Source organism: Carettochelys insculpta, chromosome 3, assembly GCF_033958435.1.
Source record: "Carettochelys insculpta isolate YL-2023 chromosome 3, ASM3395843v1, whole genome shotgun sequence".
Taxonomy (NCBI): Eukaryota; Metazoa; Chordata; order Testudines; family Carettochelyidae; genus Carettochelys; species Carettochelys insculpta.
The window spans coordinates 161993132-162016021 of NC_134139.1; the positions used below are offsets into that span (position 1 = coordinate 161993132).

The 22890-nt window shown below is 40.1% G+C and overlaps 1 protein-coding gene across 15 annotated transcripts in view; it reads left to right on the top strand.

The window, feature by feature from the left end:
• Positions 1–22890, top strand: part of DST (dystonin) — a 483110-nt gene that overhangs the window by 181912 nt on the left and 278308 nt on the right. For 9 of the 15 annotated variants that reach the window (XM_074991119.1, XM_074991129.1, XM_074991120.1 and 6 more), the window contains 3 exons: positions 14072–14161; positions 17127–17204; positions 20505–20597. In XM_074991119.1, the coding sequence (XP_074847220.1) occupies positions 14072–14161; positions 17127–17204; positions 20505–20597 (261 nt within the window). Of the gene's footprint in view, positions 1–14071; positions 14162–14680; positions 14780–17126; positions 17205–20504; positions 20598–22890 lie in introns of all 15 variants that reach the window. The other 6 variants (XM_074991114.1, XM_074991115.1, XM_074991117.1 and 3 more) reach the window with 2 other exon arrangements.

Consider the following 22890-nt stretch of genomic DNA (forward strand, 5'->3'; position numbering starts at 1 on the left):
GCAGGGTTGAGCTAGGGCTGGGGGAGCAGGATTTTGAGTTGTGCTGAACTTACGTTAATGCAAGTTAAACGCTACTTGAAATTACATATTTCGAGGGTTTATGGTATTACTTATTCCTCTACTTTTACTTATGGGATATTCACACTTATCAGAATAAAGCCAAGCTGCTAGTACTAGTGGTAAAAATGACTCCGTACAGCTCTTATCCTCATGGCTGTTACTCCAGTTTAACACAGATTTGTGTCTGCAATACGTTTTGTGGGTGCAAATTTCATCTACAAAAAGATAGTGTAGGGCACAGTCTAGCTGCAGATTTTGAGTGTCGGCATGTAAAAACATAGGGGTATATTCCGATTTCATTCATTTTAGATATTGGTACCTGCTTAAATTGATGTATATCAAGATGTAAAGATATATTTAAAATGTTCACATTTTGCTTGCTGATCAGTCCTACGATGCATGTTCCTTAAACAGGTAAAAATTATAAACTCTGCGTATATAGGAATTAGAAAGAAGACTAGACCTAGTAATTAATCTGTTGTTTTTTTATTAAGGACAGGAGAGAGCAACAATTAACGCTGATAATAGTTCAGTTCTTCAGGACTGACAAATTGTTTTGTATGGTTGCTGTTAACACCATATGCATCATTCCTTCAAAAAGCTGTTTTCTTGCACAAAGGGTTGGAATGTTCCTGCCTGGAATATTTTTTTTTTCCTTGGAATTAGAGTTTATTTTTCCAACTCACACTCCAGAACAGTTGAAATGAGGCTAGCATAGTTATTCCCAGAAAGGCTTTCATTGCCTTGGACTGCTCAATCAAATGACATGCAGAACACAAAATAAGAAAAATAAGTTTTTGTATGCAAAATATACATCTGGGGAGTCCATTGGGGCTGAGATTATTACTAGCAACAGCTTTCTTATGATACTGCTCTTCATGTTATCTTTTAGAAAATTAGATGCAGCTTTCATATTTCCATCCCTTAAGGAATCCTGTGACTCCTAGGCTGTGCCTACATATGCCCCTCCCTTTCAGAAGGGGCATTTAAATGACACCAATCAGAACTGTTAATGAGGCGCTGATATGAATATTCAGTGCCTCATTAGCATAATTCCCAATTCACTTTGGGAATAAGGGATTTTCGAAGTCTGAGGTTTATTTCGAATTGCCTGCATCTATACAGCCAGTTTGCGTTCTGAAAGCAGTACTTTTGAAGCACAACTGGCTGCGTTCTGCTAGTGGGGTGCTGTAATGCTGTAATAGGTTTCCCTGCTTCATGTCCCAGCTGTGGAACTGCATGGGAAACTTGTGGGAGCCCAGTTTCTTTTGCTCACAGAAGAAGTGCTAGTTTGCACTCACGGGAACCCTTTATAAAGAAGCATGCAATGGTTGTGGCTTTTTGTTGTAAAACGCTGTACATTGTTGAAATGTCTGAACAAAATAACTAAAGTATGAAGGAACAGTGCAAGGCATTTACACAATCTTTATTTAGACTTTTTTCCATATTAGAGCCGTAGCTGTTCTGTGGTCAAACCTCATGCCAGTGGATGGTTTTGTGAAGTACGCCTATGAAAAATTATAGTGACATCTCTGCCTGGTATGACATGATGAGGGCATACAGTGACTTTTAGAATTACAGTGTACAAAGTGGCTCACTAGCTTGGTATGGAGAGGACTGTTTCTGAGAACTTATCTTTTCAAGGGGCTAGCTTTTGCTGTGTGCTATAGCAGGATCAAAGGCCACTGATTCTCAGCAGAAATCAAAATTTCAGATGACTCCTTTATAATAACTGAGTTTTGATTAAATTCCCATGTCACGTACATTATTTGTGTATCAAGTATAAGACTAAGACATAGAATGCAAGCTAGACATATGCACCCATTTTTTCCATGAGTTTTGGGAATTATAGTTATCTGTCCTCTCCTGGTGACTCAGTTCGCATTGTCTGCTTTGTGTGCTTTAGGTTTGACCAAAAGGAATGTTACTTGCATTTTGTAAAGTGCTCTTCTTCTTTCCCTAGCTGTTGATGAATATGTACAGCTAGGATTGCCACCTTCTGGTAAAATAATGTGGTTTCAGTTCTTACCTCATGACTGTGGCACCGGAGGGAGAAGCAGTGTGTGTCTAAGGGAGCATAAAGCATGGTGTAAGCAGACTAGTGTTGCTGTAGAAGTCCAGCAGTTTAAACTAAAAAAAGAAAGGGAAAATGAAGTCTATGTATTTTAGGTAAGTTCCCCAAGGATACACCTGCACAGCAGCCTTATTTCAAAATAAGGTATCTCAGAACAGATAGTTCGGAATAGTTTATTTAGAAATAAGGCTGGTACGCACAAAACTGCATTTTGAAATTGCACTTAGCTATTCTTAAATACAGCTTGTACACATACAGACCCTATTTAAAAATGCACTATGGCTTATTTCTAAGTAGAATCTATTCCCTGTCTTAACTGCACCTGTTTTGAAATAGCTATTTTGAAATAGGCACTCTTCCTCATAGGGGCTACGTCTACACTAGCATTCCTCCTTTGAAAGGGGCATGCAAATAAAGGAAATCAAAATGCAAATGAGACACAGATTTACATATCTGACACCTCATTTGCATATTCTTTCAAAAGAAGAAAAGCATTGTAGATGTGGCTCTTTCGACAGTAATTCTCATCTTCAAAAGAACCCTTCTTCCTACTTTTTTTTAAGGAGGAGGGGTTCTTTCGACACTGCGTCTACACTGCTTTTCTTTTTTCAAAAGAAGCTCTTTTGAAAGAAGAATACACAAATGAGGTGTGAGATATTTAAATCTGTGCCTCATTTGCATTTTTGATTTTCTTCATTTGCGTGCCTCTTTCAAAAGAGGAATGCTACTGTAGATGTAGCCAGAATGAGGTATGCCAGTTCTGAAATAAGCCAATTGGTATTTTGAAATTATTGTGTAGTAGTGGTTGTATTGTCTAGATGCTAAGACAGTTATTTCGAGAGAACGGCTGTTATATATCTATGGTAAAGCTGAAACAGAAGCCTTATGATGCAGAGTCCCTTTTCTTAAGCTGTAGACCACACTGTTGCTTTTTGTTCCTCTGCCCTTGGACTACGAGTAAGAAGAAAGCTCAGGCTTTGGGTAGGAGAGGCACAGGTGAGAGAAACCTACAGGATGTGAGTAGTGAAGAAATAGGAGTCAGTAAAAGATAAACAGGCTTGCGGTGATGGAGAGAGTAATAAATTCCCAGATACTCTGTGAAGTGAAAAAGAGTAAGTGGCTGAGGTGAAGAAGCCAACATCGTTATGTTGGGTCCTATTATTAGCCACTTATTAATTGGGCAGTCCTGTGTGTCTCCAGAGGAGCACTGAAAGGAGTGTGTGTGGTTATGTTCCTGACTTTCAGATGCCATGGAACTTTCCTCTCCTCCAAACTTTTGCTGCATTTCTCTTGGCTGGCAGTACTGTACAATGGGTTCGCGCTGTTCCCGATCTCTGTTTGCAGACTGCAGTAGGATCAGATAGCTTGAAGGACCATGTTCTGTAGGAGTGCAGCTACTTAGAGCCTCTCCCTTCCCCATTTTTGCCACAAGCAGCGAAAGGAAATAAGAATCAGCCTTCTCCAACCACTGTGGTAGTTTGAAAGGAAAGATAAAAGCAAAAATACATATTGATGTATTTATGTTTTTTAAAAAAAGCATTGCATATGTACAGAACAGCATACCACGTCCCCCCTTGTCCATCCCCCCCCACGAAAATCTTCTGGGCTCAGTAGATCCTGTCCTGTATTTGTCCTTGCCCTACAGTGACTGTTTGTGTTAGACAGACATAACAATGCCATTTATTTTGAGAATGATACTGATAGAACAGCTAAAAGAGGTTGCACCATGTTCTTCAAATAAACGATCTCACTCACAGGTAGACACAGCTTGGTTTGATCTTGATGAGAAAATGAAATAATTTAATGCTTAAACTTGAAATGCAATTCTTTATCATGTTAAAATCTCCAAACGCATTTCTGTTTTATGCATATTTGAGCAAGGGTTAAATCACTGACCACTGTGGAGTTTCTCTTGAGCTATCCTGGTATTAGTGAGACTAGGATTAGCCCTTGTTTTTCTGAACTAGTTGAGTTTTGTTACAGTAAAATTAAAATATGTGTATTGATATTCCCTGCTGTGTGTTAGGAGTGTTCTTTGTGGGAGTTTGTCTGTAAGCAGATATTAGTGTGGACAGGAAGATGTGAAAATAGATCTCTCTCAGTTCCTTAATTAATACTGCTGTATGCAAATACAAGAGTGGATCAAAACTAGAGCTATTAAGCTGTACCCCCAGAAGCATTGGTAGGTGGGTCCGGCACTGGATGGTGGGAACAGCTGTGACAAGCCTCCTGTCTGTTTTTCATTAAGAAGTATGGTCACCTGGAAGGGGGAGTGAAGAAGTATCAAGAGCGAGGCTTCTTTGCTAGAGGCAGGATGAAGACCCTGCCTTTTTTCCTTTTAACTTTCCATCTACCCTTCAGGGGTGACTTGTGTTACTCTGCTTGACTGGACATAGGCTCTCGGCACTAGCTGTTGCTGCCCTACTGCCCAGAGGCTCTGGCATTAACATGCTTTTAAAAATATTAATGCATTAATTAATTGTACTTTGCGTCAGTCACACGGGTTAATGGCAGTTAATTGACAGCCATAGTGAAAAGTTTAACAGATATTTAGCTAGACAGAGGCACCAAAATAACAATATTAGCTGTCTGCTACGAGTTGTGACAGGTGATGGAAGAATCCTTAAAAAATAAAAAAAAGTAAAGCTTTTAGGATCATTTTCCTAAAGTATGGAGGTTTTTGTTTTTCTGTTTCTTTGGTTTGCAAGGGCCTAATGGATAGGATGCAAGATTGGGCCCAGGAAGCCTGCAGGTAGAATCATAGAATCATAGAAGAGTAGGACTGGAAGGGACCTCGAGAGGCCATCGAGTCCAGCCCCCTGCCCTCATGGCAGGACCAAGCACTTTCTAGACCATCCCTGAAAGCCATCTATCTAACCTGTTCTTAAATATCTCCAGTGATGGAGATTCTACCACCTCCCTTGGCAATTCGTTCCAGTGTTTGATCACCCTGACAGTTAGGAACTTTTTCCTAATGTCCAACCTGAACCTCCCCTGCTGCAGTTTAAGTCCATTGCCTCTTGTTCTATCCTCAGAGGCAAGGAAGAACAAGTTCCCTCCCTCTGCCTTATGACACCCTTTTAGATACCTGAAAACTGCTATCATGTCCTCACTCAATCTTCTCTTTTCCAAACTAAACAAGCCCAATTCTTTCAGCCTTTCTTCATAGGTCATGTTCTCTAGACCTTTGATCATTCTCGTTGCTCTCCTCTGGACCCATTCCAATTTCTCCACATCCTTCCTGAACTGTGGTGCCCAGAACTGGACACAATACTCCAGCTGAGGCCTAACCAGCGCAGAGTAGAGCGGGAGAATGACTTTTCATGTTTTGTTCACAACACACCTGTTAATGCATCCTAGAATCATGTTTGATTTTTTTGCAACAGCATCACACTGTTGACTCATATTTAGCTTGTGGTCCACTATAACCCCTAGATTCCTTTCTGCTGTACTCATTCCTAGGCAGTCCTTTCCCATTCTGTATGTGTGACACTGATTGTTCCTTCCCAAGTGGAGCACTTTGCATTTGTCCTTATTAAACTTCATCCTGTTTACCTCGGCCCATTTCTCCAGTTTATCCAGATCCTTTTGAATTATGACCCTATCCTCCAAAGAAGTTGCAACCCCTCCCAGCTTGGTATCATCTGCAAACTTAATAAGTGTACTTTCTATGTCAATATCTAAATCGTTAATGAAGATATTGAACAGAACCGGTCCTAAAACAGACCCCTGCGGAACCCCACTAGTTATGCTTTTCCAGCAGGATTGAAAACCATTAATAACTACTCTCTGGGTACGGTTATCCAGCCAGTTGTTCACCTACCTTATAGTAGCCCCATCTAAGTTGCATTTGCATAGTTTATTGATAAGTATATTATGTGAGACCGTGTCAAATGCTTTACTGAAGTCTAGGTATACCACATACACCGCTTCTCCCTTATCCACAAGGCTTGTTATTCTATCAAAGAAAGCTATTAGATTGGTTTGACATGATCTGTTTTTAATAAAACCATGTTGTCTGTTTCCTATCACCTTACCACCTTCCAAATGCTTGCAGATGATTTCTTTAGTTACCTGCTCCATTATCTTTCCTGGCACAGAAGTTAAGCTGACTGGCCTGTAGTTTCCCGGGTTATTCTTGTTCCCCTTTTTATAAATGGGTACTATATTTGCCCTTTTCCAGTCTTCTGGAATCTCTCCCGTCTCCCACGATTTTCCAAAAATGATTGCTAAAGTCTCAGATACCTCTTCTATCAGCTTCTTGAGGATTCTAGGATGCATTTCATCAGGCCCTGGTGATTTGCAGACATCTAATTTTTCTAAGTAAATTTTAATTTGTTCTTTTCTTATTTCAACTTCTAAACCTATCCCTTTTTCACTAGCATTCTCTATGTCAGGCATTCCTTCAGATTTCTCAGTGAAGACTGAAACAAAGAAATCATTAAACATCTCTGCCATTTCCAAATTCCCTGTTACTGTTTCTCCCTCGTCACTGACCAATGGCCCTATCCTCTCCTTGGTCTTCCTCTTGTTACCAATGTATTTGTAAAAAGCCTTCTTGTTTCCCTTTATTCTTGTAGCTAGTTTGAGCTCATTTTGTGCCTAAGCCTTTCTAATCTTGCTCCTGCATGCTCGTGTTGTTTACCTATATTTGTCCTTTTTAATTTGTCCTAGTTTCCATTTCTTATATGATTCCTTTTTTAGTTTGAGATCATGCAAGATCTCCTGGTTAAGCCAAGGCAGTCTTTTGCCATGTTTTCTATCTTTCCTATGCAGCGGGATAGCTTGCTTTTGGGCCCTTAATAATGTCCCTTTGAAAAACTGCCAACTCTCCTCAACCGTTTTCCCTCTCAGTTTAGCTTCCCATGGGACCTTACCTACCAGCTGAGTTTACCAAAATCTGCCTTCCTGAAATCCATTATCTCTATTGTACTGTTTTCCCTTCTACCCTTCCTTAGAATTGTGAACTCTATGATTTCATGATCACTTTCACCCAAGCATCCTTCCACTTTCAAATTCTCAAAAATTTCCTCCGTATTTGTTAAAATTAAATCTAGAACAGCTTCCCCCTGGTAGCTTTTTCAACCTTTTGGAATAAAAAGTTGTCTGCAATGCAATCCATGAATTTATTGGACAGTCTGTCCCCTGCTGTATTGCTTTCCCAACATATACCTGGATAGTTGAAGTCCCCCATCACCACCAAATTCTGGGCCCTGGATGATTTTGCTATCTGTTTAAAGAAAGCCTCATCCACCTCTTCCACCTGGCTAGGGGGCCTGTAGTAGACTCTTAGTAGGACCTCATCCTTGTTTTTTACTCCTCTGAGTCTAACCCAGAGACTTTCAACCCGTCCATCTCCTACGTCCATCTCCACCTCTGTCCAAGTGTGTACATTTTTAATATACAAGGCAACACCTACTCTCTTCTTTCCCTGTCTGTCCTTCCTGAGCAGGCTGTACCCTTCAATACCAACATTCCAATCATGAGTATTATCCCACCGAGTTTCTGTGATGCCAACGATATCATAGTTATATTCATTTATTAGTACTTCCAATTCTTCTTGTTTATTTCCCATACTTCTTGCATTTGTATATAGGCATCTCAGACATTGATTTGGTCTTGCCTCCCGGTTTTGCCCTGGCCCTCTTTTTACTCTCCCAGTGTAGCCCATACTCCCTCCCATTTCAAGTTCATCTCCCAGGTATCCATATCCTCCACTTACCTGCAGGCTTTGCTCCCCTGGCCCCGTCGAACCTAGTTTAAAGCCCTCCTCACTGGGTTAGCCAGCCTGTGTCCAAATATGGTCTTCCCCCTCCTCGAAAGGTGAACGCCATCTCTGCCTAGCAGTCCTTCCCGGAAAAGGATCCCGTGGTCAAAGAAACCAAAGCCTTCCTGGCGACACCATCTACGCAACCAAGCATTCACCTCCAGGATACACCTGTCTCTGCATGGGCCCCTACCTCTGACAGGCAGGATTGAAGAGAATACCACCTGCGTCCCACACTCCGTGACCCGTGCCCCCAGAGCCCTGAAGTCACTCTTGACCTGCTCAGCGTCACACCTTGCAGTATCATTAGTGCCCACATGGATGAGAACCATGGGATAGTAGTCAGAGGGCCGGATAATCCTCGACAATGCCTGCGTAACGTCCCGGGTACGGGCCCCCAGCAGGCAGCACACCTCCCGAGAGGAAATGTCAGGGCGACAGATGGGCGCCTCCGTCCCCCACAGGAGAGAGTCTCCAACCACCACTACTCTACGTAGATAATGCTGTGTGGGCTGCTTTTACTCCACCTATGCAAAGTGGCTGTCAATGTGGGATTGAGGGCATTCTTATAATGTGAATGTAGACTGGCCTTTTCTTGGTTTCCATAGGAGAGTTCAGACGTGCATAATAAATACATGTCCTGAACATCATGATTTTAGCTCAGTAGAAACTTTGAAAAATTCAGACATCTTGTTAGACATCTATTTGAATGATGTTATACTAGTAGTTACCTAAATGTGAGGTATTTATGCCCTGTAAGGAGCGGTAGGGGGGCGCAGAATGGATAAGACTCAGCAGACCCTATAGAACAGTGACACTTAATTAGAGCGAACTGAAAGCTGATCTGAGAATGTCATGACAACAGGCAGTCCCTTGATACATGAGGCTGAGGAACAGAGAGGGGGGAAAAAACCCTTCCCAAACCGACAAAAAAACTTCAGCGGCAAATACATGAAGACCTTTACTGCAAAGTAAGTATTAGTGTTTCTGTCTTTCTAACAAAGTTTATAAATCAGAATTATTATCCATGTTTGTGGCAGTCTGTATGGGAGAGGTGGCATTGATGATCTCTAGCATGTTTTGTGAAGAGTGGCTTGTAGGAGGTCATGGCAAGGTGCATCCCCTCTTGAGGTGATAGCAGTATATATATATTTTTGTGCGTGTGTGTGTGTTATTGTTGTTCATGGTACAAAACCCAAATACACAGTAGTACACTGATCTGAACATCATTAAGAGCTAGATGGCTAGATTCTGGCTATTCTGAAACTGGTCAGCCTGTAATAGTCTAGAAATCTCCAAGTCCCACTTCCCTAAATTTAATCTTTAAGACATCTGAGCTCTCAAGCCTGACAGTTTTTTAATTGTAAAGCACCTTCTTCTTCTGACAAAGCTGGTCTTCGCCGATGAAAGCTTATGCTTCCAAATATCTGTTAGTCTATAGGGTGCCACAGGACTTCTTGTTGTTTTTGAAGATACAGGCTAACTCGGATACCTCTCTGACTTCAATTGATTCATGAATGTTCTGTGCTTTAGAAGGGCAACAGCCATTGGCCGAGATAACAGATTGTGAAGAAATAAAAGGAAATGCATTGGATTTTAAAATTCACAAATCATATTTTAAAATATTTGATCAGATTGTTTAGGAATGTTTGTTTCATCTGTAGCAACAACTCACAATGTAGAGAAGCTCAACGTCTTTCTAAGTCCGTCTGAAAGATTTCAGGATTCCTTTGAAAGTCACATGCTTCTTCCGACAGATCCCTAACGCTGCTTTCACAGGCTGGGACCTACAAATTGAGGGAATAGACATAGAATCATAGAACACTAGGACTGGAAGGGACCTCGAGAGGCCATCGAGTCCAGCCCCCTGCCCCAATAGCAGGACCAAGTACTATCTAAACCATCCCTGATAGACATCTATCTAAGCTGTTCTTAAATATCTCCAGCGATGGAGATTCCACAACCTCCCTTGGCAATTTATTCCACTGTTTGACCACCCTGACAGTTAGGAACTTTTTCCTAATGTCCAACCTAAACCTCCCTTGCTGCAGTTTAAGCCCGTTGCCTCTTGTTCTATCCTCAGAGGCCAAGAAGAACAAGTTCTCTCCTTCCTCCTTATGACACCCTTTTAGATACCTGAAAACCACTATCATGTCTCCCCTCAATCTTCTCTTTCCAAACTAAACAAGCCCAATTCTTTCAAACTTTTTTCAGAGGTCACATTCTCTAGACCTTTAATCATTCTTGACGCTCTTTTCTGTACCCTCTCTAGTTTCTCCACATCTTTTTTGAACTGCATGATTAGTAATATCACATAGAAAAGTTAGCAGTGACAGAGAGGACATCATTCATAAATTCCAGGAAATCACAAGCCTTGCTGGTCTTGTGGTTTGAAAGAAATTCTATTATTTCTTTTTGAAGTGTGCAAAACCTCTCCAGTATACACACCCTACTTAACGAGCAAATATTGTTGTGCTGCAACAGGTCTCTGTATCCCGCTGAAATGTAAAAAAACAAAACCTTCTCAAAGGTGATGGAGCAAGTTAGTAGAGCGTCTGTAGTTCACTAATCGCATCAATACTAATTTTTTAGGAGTTGACCAAAAGCTTTTCAGACAAAACGGTGTGGTGAATTATGCAGTAAAGTGTATTTGATGAAGGGTATAGCCTTTCCATATATGAAGAAAAGACCGTCACTTTCCTGTTATGGATAGGCTGCTGTCTATAACAAGCAAATTTAATTTCTGCAGAGGCAAAAATGATCTGTCCTTTGCAAACATGATCTCTCCTGTGGTGTAGTTTCTGATTGTATTAAAAAACAAAATTTCTTCCCTGAATGTTTCCAGCAGCATCAAATCTAAATAAAAGTGAAAGCTCATTAGTGTCACTTAAGTTATTTGATGTGTTCAGAGCAAGAGACAAGTGTTTGGCATTATTTAAATCAGTGCTGAGGAACAATCCTCATACATTACCTCCAATCTTGGCACTGCTGTGGAATCAGACACAGGAACTTGATTCACACAGTTCACAATGTCATCTTTGCTTTTATCTCTGGCAAAAAGAAAATCTTCAGCATTTTCAACATGCACTGCTTCACAAGTGCGGCATCTAAGAAAGGCTTTAGCTAGTATAGCCACATTATCTGAAAAGAAGCAGCTGTTGCTTTTTCTTGTGCGGTTGTAGATGTCATGATAATGACATTTGAATTGCGAAACAAAGACTTCAGATTTTTTTAATTTCATCACATCTTGCAGTGCTGCCAGGAGCAAGTAACTGCTTTGATTCAAAGTGGTGCCTGATGTTGACAATCTTACAGAAGGATACAGTGGTTTGGCATATTAAACACAGAGCCTTGCGTTTATGGGGTGTCACAATTTAAAAAAAAACACCTCAGTACGGTTTGGGTTAAAACCTTTGCTGTTGATTTTGTGGTGTTTATTTCCCCTCACATTCATTTTTTGTTCCTTGTCCACCACCAATAAAAGAACGGATGGTATCCTCGCTCAGTCATAACCAGTGCTGTTACAAGAACTTACAGTCCGGTAAGTTACTTAAGACAAGTGAAGTTAAAGTTAAAGGAAATCCATCCCAGGCAGATGATAGTGCATCACTGTTTGTGAATTTTGTTATAAACTTTTTTTTTTTAAGGTGAGCTGGCAGGCCACACAGGAAGCTTTGGTGGGCCTCATTTGACCCATGTGCTACCTATTGTCTATCACTACTCTAGAGTCTCAGCTTTCACTTAAAATAAATATGTAAGTGTCTAGCCACACAGTTATGAAAAAATTAAAGATATCCTTCAAAATGTGAAGAAAATGTGACTAATGCAGAGACATCTGAGTTTGTAGAGAGTCTGGATGTGTAATTCAGGAATGTGAACTGCCCTATTCATTTCAGTGGTACTAATTCAGAGGCCAGTGGTTATATTTTAAATGTCAGTCTTGTGATAATTTCACAGCTCATCGAGATGTGGAAGAATGCAGAGGAAGTATAATATCATGAAGGTGTAGCTCAGTGTTTCCCAAAGTGTGTGGTGGGTGAGGGGGATGAGCAAAGGTTTAGCTGCAGATTATAAATTAAGATTGGGTTGCAGTGGAGTGTGATTGGTTGGTTTCATTTCTCTTAGAGGGAAAATATTAGGGAAACTGTTTTCTCATCTTTTCTCTCTCTCTGTCTCTCTCCCTGATAAGATTAATGATATTTTTGGTACTTCCTGTTTCTGTTTGGGCTAGATTATATTGTATGTATGTCTGCTTTGTTTGTTTGTTTGTTTGTTTTTGTTTTTTTCCACAATAGTTTGGTATTATAAATGTTTTCCATTGGAATTCAGCTTCTTTGTAATTGTCAATGCATATAACTTGATCTCATGTCCAGATGTAAAAATTATATTGTCTGCTGTGTGGATGTGGGGTATTTTGGAAAATGTCAGGAATAATTCATTTTGAGAAAAGCCTCCAGATGGCTTGTTCTGACTCGTTTTCAATATAACACAAATGTGCTTCTGATGTTAGTCCCACTTAAGATGATAGTCTTTGTAAATTGCCGATTATAGAAGAAAGGTACCTTGAACTAAAATGCATTTATTTAAAACTAGCTACAAATGTATATTTGTTTAATGGCAAGGATGAGGCTGCCCACCCTTTTGCATGCCACGGTTAGATCGTACCCTGGAAGCAGAGAAAGCTTCTTGTAAGACAGAGATCTCCGAACTGTGGGTCACGCTCTCTAAGGAGATGCTAAGGAACGTTTGGGGTTGCAGTGAGGCCCAGACCATCCCTGTGGAGGGACCACCACCTGCCTACTCTTTGCCCCAGCTCTACTCTGGTTCCAAGTGCAGCCTGATCCCCAGCCTCAGCATGGTTCTGCTCCTGGCCTTGCCCCAGCCTGGGCTACTGCCAGTTGGGGATGGGAGAAAGGCAGAGGTAGAGCCTCTCCGGTCTGGTTGCCTGCCCTCACTTCAGTTTAGCTGTGATTCTGCTCTCACCCCTGGCTGCAGCTCCAGCCTCACCGCGCTGCCAGCTCCATATCGGCTGATAGCTGCAGCCCAGTGTCAGCCCCTTGACCTCTGTCCAAGTTTTCCCCCACTGCAGCTGCAGCTATGCTTCCAGCTCCAAAGGGGCAGGAGAGGGGAGCAGAACACGTAAAGGGAGTGACCCTCAAAAGTTGAGACCACTGCTTTATGGTGTTATAATGAGAACCCAGAATGAGTCTATAGATGAAAGCCCCACAACCTCTGCCATGACCAGCAAAGTCAAAAGTCTCTGTCTCTGAGAAATGAGCTTGTGTGTCCCATTTAACAGGGCATGGTCGAAGTGGTCAGAGATGTTGAAAATGCTCTTGGAACTGCTGGATCTGAAATCAGGACCTTCTTTGCGATTGTGCCACACATTTGACAGGGTTGTTCCTTCCTGGAGGTAACTGAAGGCAGAATCTGGCCAAAGGGAGTATGCTCACATTAGAGCTACCTTTTGAAAGGTGCTCGAAGTACTTTTTAAGGAACTGGAGCTCAGTGGGTTAGTTGAATATGATGGTCATTATTGCAGTGGGGTGTATAGAAAAGCAAACTTTTGAAAGGAGCTGTTTAAAAGGGCAGGCCAAAACTGGTGAGATATATTCTTGTTCATTAATGAGTGATATTTTCTACTAATTTTTTGCTGTATTTGGGTCAAAAGACAGAATATGGATTACATTTTCCCTGACTGCAGCAGGTTTGCATGGGCTGTAAATCAGAGCAAGACTTACTACTGCCTTTTTTTTTTGCAATTCATTCTGATTTGGGTCTGAACATATTCTCCTTAATTACTCTTTACATATACCAAAGTTGATAGGTGTTTGGCTTCAATAAACATCTTAAGGATTATAACTGAGTTACTTTGTAAATTTGTTCCTTATTTTCTGCCCTTTACACAGTTCTTCTTTTCATATTTAATGAAATACAAAAATATGGAAAATGAGGAAAGGGGGTGCTTGTAAATTTACATTGCAGCTAATTTTGTTTTTGTAGTTCTCTTGGCATAGTGACTGAATAATCCAAGAATAGCATATTGAGACACACGGGAAGTGTGTACGTTACAGAAAAACAGCATTAAATGTCTTTGTGTAGTCTGAGAAAGATAAAGCATACTAAATTTTCTTTTCCCCCTCTTCTTCCCTCCCCCTGTTTTTTTGCAGGTTCGCAAGCATGTGAATGATCTGTATGAAGACCTGAGGGATGGACATAACTTGATCTCCCTTTTAGAAGTCCTTTCTGGGGACACCCTGGTGAGCTTTTTTAGTTACTGTGCAGTAATTTCAGGCCATTGTATACCCATTTGTGCTGTTTCTAAATCTTCAGATGTGGGCTATTAGGAGTCTCTTTGATATATCCCAGACTGTGTGACTGCTGATCTAAAGGGCATATGTTTTATTTCTGTTGGCGCATACCACACCATGAACAGTGTGGGCATATGAACTATTTTTGTTAGTCTTCTTCTATGATCATAAGACTTCTCTTGTGGTTTATAGATTAATGCCCCAGTTCTTTCTCTTCTTTCCCCCTGGATTTCTTTAGCAAATATTGGATGATTAATATTATTTCACATTACAATACAAATAGCAAGGAAAAATGTTCCTAAAATTTTCTAATACGCTCCTTGGGTGTCACTTCCTTCCTTTGTGAGCATTACTTCCCTTGTTTGTTATTTGTTCTCTTCATTATGTTCTTCTGTTCATGCTTTTCTCTTCATTTGTGGTCTGTCTTGTGTCTTTGCTGTCCTGTCTTCTGTCTGTTATATTCATTAGCCAAGGGAGCGAGATTTTTTGAAGACCTTACGGTTGGTGAGTTCAACAGAAGCATGCACGTATGAACAGCATGAGGATGTGGAGGATGAGGATAAGGGGGTAGGTGCCGACCCCCATAACTATACTAACTTAGTATTTGAAGTATGGTGACTGCTAACTTAAAAGTAATCTGTTAGTTTGGTGTTCTATAGTAGTTTAGTAGAAAGAATGGAAGAACTCTTGCTGATCAACCAGGATATTCATATTCTGAGAAAGACTGATAATATGGAGATATAACTAAGACACTTTTTTTTCATTCAATTAATATGAAAACACTGAAATGCAAAGCATTAAGATCTCAATTTATTTTCAATCACTACGCTGTACAAATATAGCTGTGTGAGGGACAATCAAAATATTGTGGATTATGTTATTTTTTATTAAATTACACTCAGATTTCTTTTTATTTTCAATCACTTTAATTTATGTAGCAATTATTCAGATAATATAAGCACAGGGTGAAATCTTGGCTCCATTGAAATAAATGGTAAAAATCCCATGTACAACATGTGAACAACATAATAATATATGGAATAAGGGAAGTTTAAATGTGAAAGTATACTAGTGCAGTTTATCATCACTTAGATGGTTGATCTGTTTTGACTATAGTTACTTTCCAAAGTAGATAGCTCAGTATTGTAGTTGTCATAGATAAGTATAGTGCTTCTGCCAGTAAATGCATTGATTAATTGTAGGGCTTATTTTATGGCACTGAATTACCATTTTTGATTGAATTATGTTTTTCAGAAGGGAAGTACCTACTTAAAAACTGCAAAATTGAGTACTGGCTAGGCCCAAGGAAGTTTCATGTCTCTGTAGAATGCATGTTGCTGGTGTTTCCCAGAGCAACCTTGACTGTTAGGTGCAAATTCTCTCCTTGGATTCACACTGTGTCGTACTGCTGTTGTGATTTCATTGGAATTTGTATGCTTTCATCAAAAGGCACAGCATGTCTCAAGACACTTGTCCTTTAGCTATATAATACTTCCCCTCCGTGATCTTACTTTATTACTTTTTGACAGTCTGGACTTCAGTAAGCCCTCCTTGTTTAAAGAGGAAGGTGCCAATTCTGTAACTCTTAGTCCCAGACATGGAAATTATTGTATAGTAAAGACTGCAGGGGTTGCTGCAAAACCCATCAATTTTTTTAAAACAGATTGAAATATAGTAACTTAAAATTCCATGTTTGTGTTTTAGCTTATGCTTCTTTTCCAATTGCATGTCATCATGTTTCCTCTTGGCAAACACATGATATTTGAAGAGGGTTGAGGGGAAGGAGAAGTTCAGCTAAGGAAAATCTGTGACTATCTGACTCTTTCAGAGATTGTCTGAGGAAATGTTCATATTCATCTCTGAGCTGTATAAGTGGTTTGTAGTATGCTTCAGCATATTGCTGTGAAAGTTTTTGAAACATCTGAACCAAGGAAGAAGGACGTAATGCCATAAATTTAACTACTTTCCTATTGTTGATTTCTGAGAGCTAAGTAAAATATTCCTTTTCTGTGTAATTCTTCCTCTTGGTGATTTTATACTAACTGCATGCTGTTTTGCCATGGTTCCATTAACACACCATGCATAATTGCTGTAGAATTTCTTCTTTGATTTGTTTTTGCTTTGGAATGAGCAGGTTCCTTTAATTTTTTTCATGCTTCTTTTTCATAAATGTTCAAATAGTGGATCATATGGTTCTGCTAGAATAGGAGTCAATGAAATTCTGCCAAAGGAAGGAGTATACAGTTTGGCACTATATCTGAGGTTATAGGAGGAAAGAGTTTATTTTCATTACACTTTTCTAAATATGTAGTTATTAATATTGAGATGAATACTAGTTAAAACACAAACACAGTGTAAAAGAACAACACACCTCCATGCTAAGGTAAGTTTTCTTCTGCGTTATTATCGGAGTCATTAACTGGAGAGCTCAGAGGTACACGAGATCATTATTTGTAACTTGGGTTAACTGAGTGTGGTGAAGCTTTTGTTATAATGCAGCATCTAGTTATTCTCTGCGATGGCTTCCATCCTGCAATCTGATTTATATGAGTAGACTCCTGTGGAGCCCTCTTGATATTAGCAGAAGCTGGCAGGGACACAAGAGTCAGATTGCAGGATAAGGGCCTTTGAGTCCTGTCTAGTTCCACTAGTTATTCAATAAACTAGTTATTACACTGGTTGATTCCACTAGTTAGTCAATAAATTTCAACTCCAGTGAAAACAGGCTTTATGTAAATTCATAGCTCAGAAACTTTCCCCCCAAGGATATTAAGTTTCAATTAAACTTTTGTAATAGATTGTTAAAACATTAGTATTTTAGAGATTTAAAATGCCAACTTTTATATCAGATTGCTTACCTTAGAGGAGTTTTGATGTTTGGAAAATCTCACAACTTTCATTTTATCAATTTTAGCCCCGAGAGAAAGGTCGGATGCGTTTTCACAGACTACAGAATGTACAAATTGCACTTGACTATTTGAAAAAACGCCAGGTATGGTCACACTTTAATAAATACAACTTAAATTAAAATTGTACGTAGACAGTTACAAGAAGCTTAATGAGGGAAGGAACAGCTATGCTCTGTGATTTTTTTTAAAATGCTCACTGTGAAAATGATTAGAAACAAGGATCTGATTTTTTGTGGTGCATTAACTGATGGAATGGGGCACTGTTTGAGAGGAGAGATGTCTAGCAAAGGTGTAAAGTTATTTTTCTCCCTCCCTGGTTTGACGGTGGCCGCATAGTCATCCCACTCCCAGCAAAGGAATTCCTCCAACATATGTCCTATGATGCCTCCATGTAATGGGGTAGGTAATTTGTGATAATTCCTCAGTAATCACTTAAGACAGCTTTACATATCTTTCGTGCTGGCAGAGCTGCATAAAGAGCCCATGAGCTGCGAACAGATGGTAATAAGCATGTTCTGCTGGCTTTAAATACTTGCTGGATGAATAGTCATGGAGAGACAACCATGTTAGTCTGTATCATCACAAAACAAAAAAGCAGTCATGTTAACACTTTAAAGACTAACAAAATGGTTTATTAGGTGATGAGCTTTCATGGGGCAGACCCACTTCTTCAGATAAGGTAGAATAGAAAAGTGATACAAGAACACAGATAAATAAATATTATATTTCTTTAAAAAGAAGAAATGTCACTTGCTGAATCATCTAGTAACATTTGCAAAACAAGGATTCAGTTCTGCACCTTAGTAAATCTGCTTCAGTGCGAGATTTGCAGTTAATCTCAGTGCAATAGGATCTGAACTAAGAAAATGAATGGCCACTTAGTTGGACAGTCAAAAATGGCATATTTGTGCAGACTAGACTTTGGTGATGTGGTAATGCTATAGCTGATTGCTGAATGGGAGGCCCTGGCTCAGTACACCCATAAGACATGTAATGTGTGACCATCTTCATTTTTATGAAAGGTGCAGCAGTCAGTGGAGACAGCTGTTTTCAGCATGCAATGGTTTGTTGTGATCTGAGTATTCAGGGCTCTTGAATCAAGACAGAATATTGTGTGGTGGCATCAGTGGTCTTTTTCATACTGCACATCCATATTAAATTGGATGTTGTGTAGTCTACTCTGTTTTACACAGCTTAGGTGCAGCTCTTGGGTCCTTGGCAAATTGCCTGTGTGACCCTGATTTGTGTAATGTTTCAGTGCCACTGCTAGTATGGAGGAAGATGATTATTATATACAAGTAGTTGTTATAGACATCAGGGATGAGGGAACTTGACTAGTGGCTGGGATAGCTGCATGAACCTGACACAGAGAAGGCACAGCCTCATGGGCACACTCTCTCTCTCGCTATATATATATATATATATATAGATAGATAGATAGATAGATAGATACACACACATACAAACACACACACACATGTGCACGTGCACACGCACACGCACACGCACACACACATAGATTTGGAAGACATCTTGAAGAAGACTGGCTGCGCGAATTCCAGTTGAAGGACTCTATTATGATTAGGTTACATAGACCCCAAATATTTATATATCTGAGGGTTAACTTTGGAAAGACAAATGAGTAAAATAGAAGTCATGTGTGACTGTAGTTAAGGTGACCATATTGCCCAATGGCAAATACAAGACACTGGCCTCCATGGATGGGGCAGGGCTGTTGTCCCATGTCTGGGTTCCTTGGCGATGGGGGCTGCTGTTCCATGGTGAGGCACCAGGGATGGGGACTCTACAACCTCCACTGGGGAGGCACCAGGGATGAAGGGAAGTGGAGGATGGGGCCTACAGAATTGCTAGTGGGGAGGTGTTTCAAAGGGGTGGCCAGGGAACGAAGGAGCTGCCTCTCTGAGGCGTGGGGGGCCAAAGAACAAGGCAGCTGAGCTGTGGAGGGTCTTCCTAACAGTTAGAGCTGCTTTCCCTGAGTGTAGGGCACTAGAAAATGAGGCAGCCACCCCATTGTGGAGTTTGCTGGCAGCAGGGGCTGCCACCATGGGATGCCAGGGAATGGGGCAGCTGCCCCACAGAGGAGCTCCCCTGCAGCAGAAGCTGCTGCTACAATGTGCAGAGCTCTAGGGAACAGGGCAGCCACCCAGCAGAGGAGCTCACTGGCAGGAAAGGCTGCCACCCCAAGACATGGGGTGCCAGGGAACAGGAGCCTCAGAATACAGGATAATTTGCCTATTTCCTTGAAAAACTCAGGATGCCTGTGAGACAGCTTAAATAAGGGTCTGTCCTGGTAAAAACAGGAAGAATGGTCAGCCTTCTGTAGTGTACATTTTTGTCAAAACTGAATAGCTTTAATAAATAGCAGAAGGAAAACAATTAAGATCTCACTCTTAATTTTTTTCATAACTCTGGGATATACTGTTTCCTTCTTCCATGGGGAATGTCTACTGACTGACAGCAGTCATACCTATGTGGCCACATCAAGAATTAAATATGCCCTCATGTGTTAGATTTCGATACACTATGTATCCTAAAGAACACACACAAATAATTAATAATACAAGCATCAAGTGCACTTTATTTGCGTCATCTTTCAATTGCCAAACTAAATAGACAAATTATATATATATATATATATATGATGACATGGAATTGTGTATGTGTGAAGATGATTGTAACAGGCTACAAGAAAGCATCAGTAACTCGTTCTGTGTGAAAGATTATTGAAGTTGAAAATATGGCTGTTAATTGATTTTGAAACATCCATTGGTAATTTTAATCCTGCTATTTAGTTAAGATGAGTGAAACAGTTAGAAGGTGTGAAGGGCTATGCATGTGCTTATTTATGATTGATTATTATAAGAAATATAAACATGATAAAATATTGCCATTGACCATCTTCCCTCCACAGAATATGGATCAGATTTTCTCTGCAGATGAACTCTTTTTACTGCAAAATGGGTGGAGGGAAGAGTGCCAGAGAGCCTGTTATAGCTACGTCACTCTTACGGGTGACCTGTGCTGCTCTTGGCTCTGGGATGACTTCCTGTCTCCACCCTAATCTACTACGCTCCTAGTTATTCAAGTAAATTTCACCTGCAGTGAAAACAGGCTTTATACTGTCTTTCTGTTTCTGATATGCCCCCTATACTGGGATAAGGGACAGCAGACACAGGAACCTTTATGCTAGCTGAGAGTTTGTCTCCATTAGGGTGGTTCTTAACTGGCCATTTATGACCAGTTATGGGTCCTTTGCACTGCCCAAAGGAGACAGATTGTCTTTGAAATGTGGTCTATTATAAATGTTTTCAGCACCCGTTTGTTTTCAGCTTTTACCTGTATTTTTCTTTCCTTAATGGCAGGTGAAACTGGTAAATATTAGAAATGATGACATAACAGATGGAAACCCCAAGTTGACTTTGGGGTTAATATGGACCATAATTTTGCACTTTCAGGTAAGCCTTGTTTCTCTTGACTATGTGTGGTCAGTCAGGTACCTTGTTCTCTGTTGGGTGATTATAATATGTGCATGAATCTGTTGCAGTAGGAATCTGTAGAAATTGTGTAATCTGGGATCTCTCTTCTCCAATGTTTAAAAATTCTGATGACTAATATGGTCAAATATGCATATTGAATCAAAAGCTAGTTAGTCTGACATCACATTTCCTCTTTGTAGAGAGATCACAAAAGTAGCCTATTTTATGCTTAATTTTATAAAACAATGCTTTTTGTGCATTTCTTTGAGGTCTAATGAAAGGGGTTTGTTTTTTGCTCACATACAATTTTTTGTTTGTTGAGCAATACGATCAGAAGAATACAGTTGTGTTTACATCTTTTGGAGTTGCAGCTTTCTGCTGATTTTTGAGAATTTAAATTTTTCTTCCAACATTTTTTAAAAATACAAAAAATTTAAAACATTTAATTTTACAGGCAGTGTATGTGTTGGTAGGACAGGATCATACTGAGTGGCACTAACATTTTTATATAGTGATTGTACTGTGTACAGTATAATTGACCTTTACTGTATGTGGTATAGAATTGCTTCTCAAAATTAGCATTTGACAGTGGTACTGGAGGTAGATGATGTAATACAAATAATTATTAATCCTATTCAGTGTGACTACCATAGTATTGTTAGTGAGGTTGTATGTAGATTAGAATGATTTGTCGACAGAAGTTTTTGTCAGAAGATATCTTCCAACAAAACTTCTGTCAACAGGTCATGGCCAGACTGCTAAGCAGATCACAAGAGCTGCCTGGCCTCTCCATCCACAGAATGGTGAACTGGAAGCACAGCAGATCGAATTCAGAGGTGATTTTTAAATGGGTGTAAGTTAAACCCTTTTTTCTAATTTAGATTCTTTACACACTGGAGCCTGATTCTCCAGTCAGTGGTCTGCACTCAACTTCTTTGGAGTCCGGGGTAGCTTGGTGCTGTAGTAGAGTGTAAATAGATCCAAAGGAGGATTAATATGAGGGATCTGAGATATACACGTTATCTTTGAAGTTTACCTTGTCGTAGTTAAGGCAGTTAACTGATGATGCCGGCTGAATTTTTGGTGTGAAGATACTGCCTTATGCTCTGGCATGTGTATTTGTTCTAATTACATTGCAAGCTGGAAGTTTTGCAAGAAACCAGGGATATTTTTTGGCTGTGGTTAGTGACCTACTTTATTCGCCAGAGTTGTGATGTTTGTTTAGGGGATAATACTATTTCATGAAACAGCAAATGGTTCTAAAAGAGCTTTAAGGCCAGAGGAAGACACCAGGTACAAACATACAGTGTACATTTGAGGCTCAGTTCTCTCCTGCAACTGAATTGTGCTTGGATCCTGTAGAGAGGAGATAGCTAGCCTGTGCTGGGTCAGCACCAGCTCAGTCCCAGATCTGCATAATTCTGCTCTAAATATGCCACTGCCTTCTGCGCAAATTAGAAGATTTTAGTTGTATTCTGCTGGGTGATCCCCTAGTAATGATACTTACCAGGATGGAAATGATGGCATATTGCTTTCATTTATTTCTTCTGTGTGCTTTTTGGGCATGTATGTTGCAAGTTATTCAGCTCTTTCTTTGCGGAAAATACATGAAAGAAATATTTTTCCAGGATGTACCCTCTGTTTCATTTGTGCCTTTCATATTTTTTGCAAGGAACAGTTTATGGTTTATTCTCAAATTTAAATATATAATGCAGTTGGATTATTTTGTGTGGTAATGTCTCAAACACTTTGTCAAACTAATAGGCAGAAATACATACGGTATATACAGTGTGCAAGGTTAATTGGATAACTGTATAAACTGTGTGCCAGATTCTTCCTTCACACCTACAGAACTCTGCTGAAAACAGTATTGGAAAGGTACAAATATAGAATTTTGTCCTATAAAAATATATACAAACTTTGCAAAATACAGGTTGAAACTCTTGCCCAGCACTCTCTTGTCCAACATGCTGGACGATGGATGTTGCTGGACCAGAGAACCCCAGCTTCCCAGAACTGGTCTGGCTGATGGCTCAAGTGGAGCCATGGCAGGGAGCTGGAGAAGCCCACCGGCAGCCCCTCAGCAATGTGCTCTGGGAAGCATGATCCCAGTAGTAGTGTAAGCATACTCTTAGTTTGAGCTCTCCTCCATGCCAATCTGTTTATCGGTCAGTTCTTCATCAGTTTATCTCAAGGTAGTTTGTAAGTCAGTTGATTCAGGCTGCATCTACACTATGAGATAAATTCAAATTTAAGGCAGTTAGCTCAGTAT